Source organism: Octodon degus, unplaced genomic scaffold (genome assembly GCF_000260255.1).
Source record: "Octodon degus isolate 3935 unplaced genomic scaffold, OctDeg1.0 scaffold00193, whole genome shotgun sequence".
NCBI classification, from domain to species: Eukaryota; Metazoa; Chordata; class Mammalia; order Rodentia; family Octodontidae; genus Octodon; species Octodon degus.
Genome location: NW_004524769.1, coordinates 3892535 through 3894385, shown reverse-complemented (window position 1 = coordinate 3894385; position 1851 = coordinate 3892535). Strand labels below are relative to the sequence as shown.

The window sequence follows — 1851 nt, the reverse complement described above, 5'->3', positions numbered from 1 at the left end:
TCTCTCTCTCTCTCTCTCTCTCTCTCTCTCTCTCTCTCAAATAAATAAATAAATAAAATAAAAATAAAAAAACAAAAAGCATGAAATTTAACAATTCTTCTCTGAATAAAAATAATGCAGGCACTCTTTTCCTGAGTGCATCCCGTAAACCAGACAATGCAGTGCAGTCTCATCTCATCTTTGAAACAGCCCTGTGGAGCTGACACCATGAGTTCTCAATCTACTGCTGGGAAATCGAGAGTGTGTGTAGCCAAAGCATGGACCTTTCCCTGCAGCATTCCTCCTTTGTGACTCATGTAGAGTTATCTTGAAAAATCAGTGAGTGTTTTTGACCACCGGCTTTATGAGCCAGATGGTGTATATTCCTAGAGGAATAGAACAGAGAATGAACACCTTCAAGTGGAGAGAAAATAGTAGCTCCCCATGAAGTGGAGAAAACGGGTACTGTTCTCTTACCTCATAGGTGCTGGTGATGCCAGATCTGTAGAACACAGGGAGAAAAAGTTCCGATGTGAAGATGATAACGAACCCGTAAGCAATGAAGAAGAGCGTGAAGGAGGCCCCAAAGCGGTAGACCTCAGCAGGGGTTCCCAAGACAGTGACAGCCGACATAAAGCTGGCTGTCAGGGACAGGGCTACAGGGCCGAAGGACATCTGCCTTCCCCCTATCAGGAATTCCTTAGAGGTTGCCTTTTTCCTCTCCTTAATGGCAAAGAACACCCCAATTCCAGAGGAAACGATAAAGAGGGCTGCGAATACAACATAGTCCCAAGCTGCGAAGTTCTTCACCTCCATGCCGGGAGTACAGCACTAGGACGAGGCTCTCAACCAGGGCCCTGCAGGGTGACCCCCAAGTCACGGCAGCAGAAGCTTTTCTGAGAGGGAGCCTGCAGTTTCTTCAGGAGGATGTGGGCTAGTGGGTGGATCTGCAGACCCAAGCCACACTGGAGGAAGATCCTCAAGGTACACTGGAGAAGATAGCTGTAGGACAAACTGGTACCGTGAGCTGCGGACTTGTGCCCTGGCCGAGAGCCACCGGGTCCTCTTCTGAAGTAGGTACCAAGGAGAAGGAAATTAGATGTGTCCTGAGATTAACAACCACTGGGGGTGGAATGGGCTTGGCAGATGGCATGCTCTTTTATCTCCTAGATTTTTTTCCCCAAGTTCAAGTTAAACATTACTGAGTAGGACAGGCATGATAAAAGTTGGTCACCTCAGCATTTTTAATTAGTGAAATAAACTCTGTAGAGTGCAACCCAAGCCTCAGTGGTGTCTCCAGCCTTCCCGAGCAAGGGAGGGTGCCGGTGAGAGCCTGCAATTGTCTGAGTCAGTGGGTACGGAGGGTAAGGAGCAAAGAGCGGATCCCAGAGCCCCATGCTCAGGTCTTGGTTGAACCCCAGTGAGCTGCATTCGACAGCAGTTTTCTTCTGAGCACCGCCTGGGACCCTGGGACCAGACTTACAGACTTACTGTGGGTCCTTGGGTCGCTAACTTCCTGAGCTTCCTTGTCCCGATCTGTGAAACAGAAGGAAACACTAGTCACCTGTGACCTAATTTGGGGGCTTACTGTGGAGCATTCCTGAATGAGAAGTTTGCCTTGACTCAAAAACTGGATTTGCCAAGAATTAGTAGGCTTGTTGTGGCCCCCGGCTTTGCCTCCTCCTCTTGTCAAAGCTGGACAAGACAAATGAGAGAGGGTGGGAAAGCTAGACACAGAGGCCTGCTCCTGCTTCTGCAAGGCTGGCTGAGTCGCTCCCACAAGCTCCTGGAGGAGGCTGCGCTTGCTTTGCTCAGCAGCTCCTCTCTCCTTGGTCATCCGCCACATCCCCATCTCTGCCGTGCCAGCTCTCC

At 49.7% G+C, this 1851-nt stretch overlaps 1 protein-coding gene across 2 annotated transcripts in view; it reads right to left on the bottom strand.

Annotated features, from left to right (window-relative positions):
* The window catches only part of Slc5a12 (solute carrier family 5 member 12), a 57668-nt gene extending 56564 nt beyond the window's left edge, over nucleotides 1–1104 (bottom strand). For both annotated transcript variants that reach the window (XM_004644119.2, XM_023704231.1), the window contains exon 1: nucleotides 457–1104. In XM_004644119.2, the coding sequence (XP_004644176.1) occupies nucleotides 457–795 (339 nt within the window). In that variant the 5' untranslated portion in view covers nucleotides 796–1104. The remainder of the gene's footprint in view (nucleotides 1–456) is intronic.
* Between the last annotated feature and the right edge of the window lie 747 nt (nucleotides 1105–1851).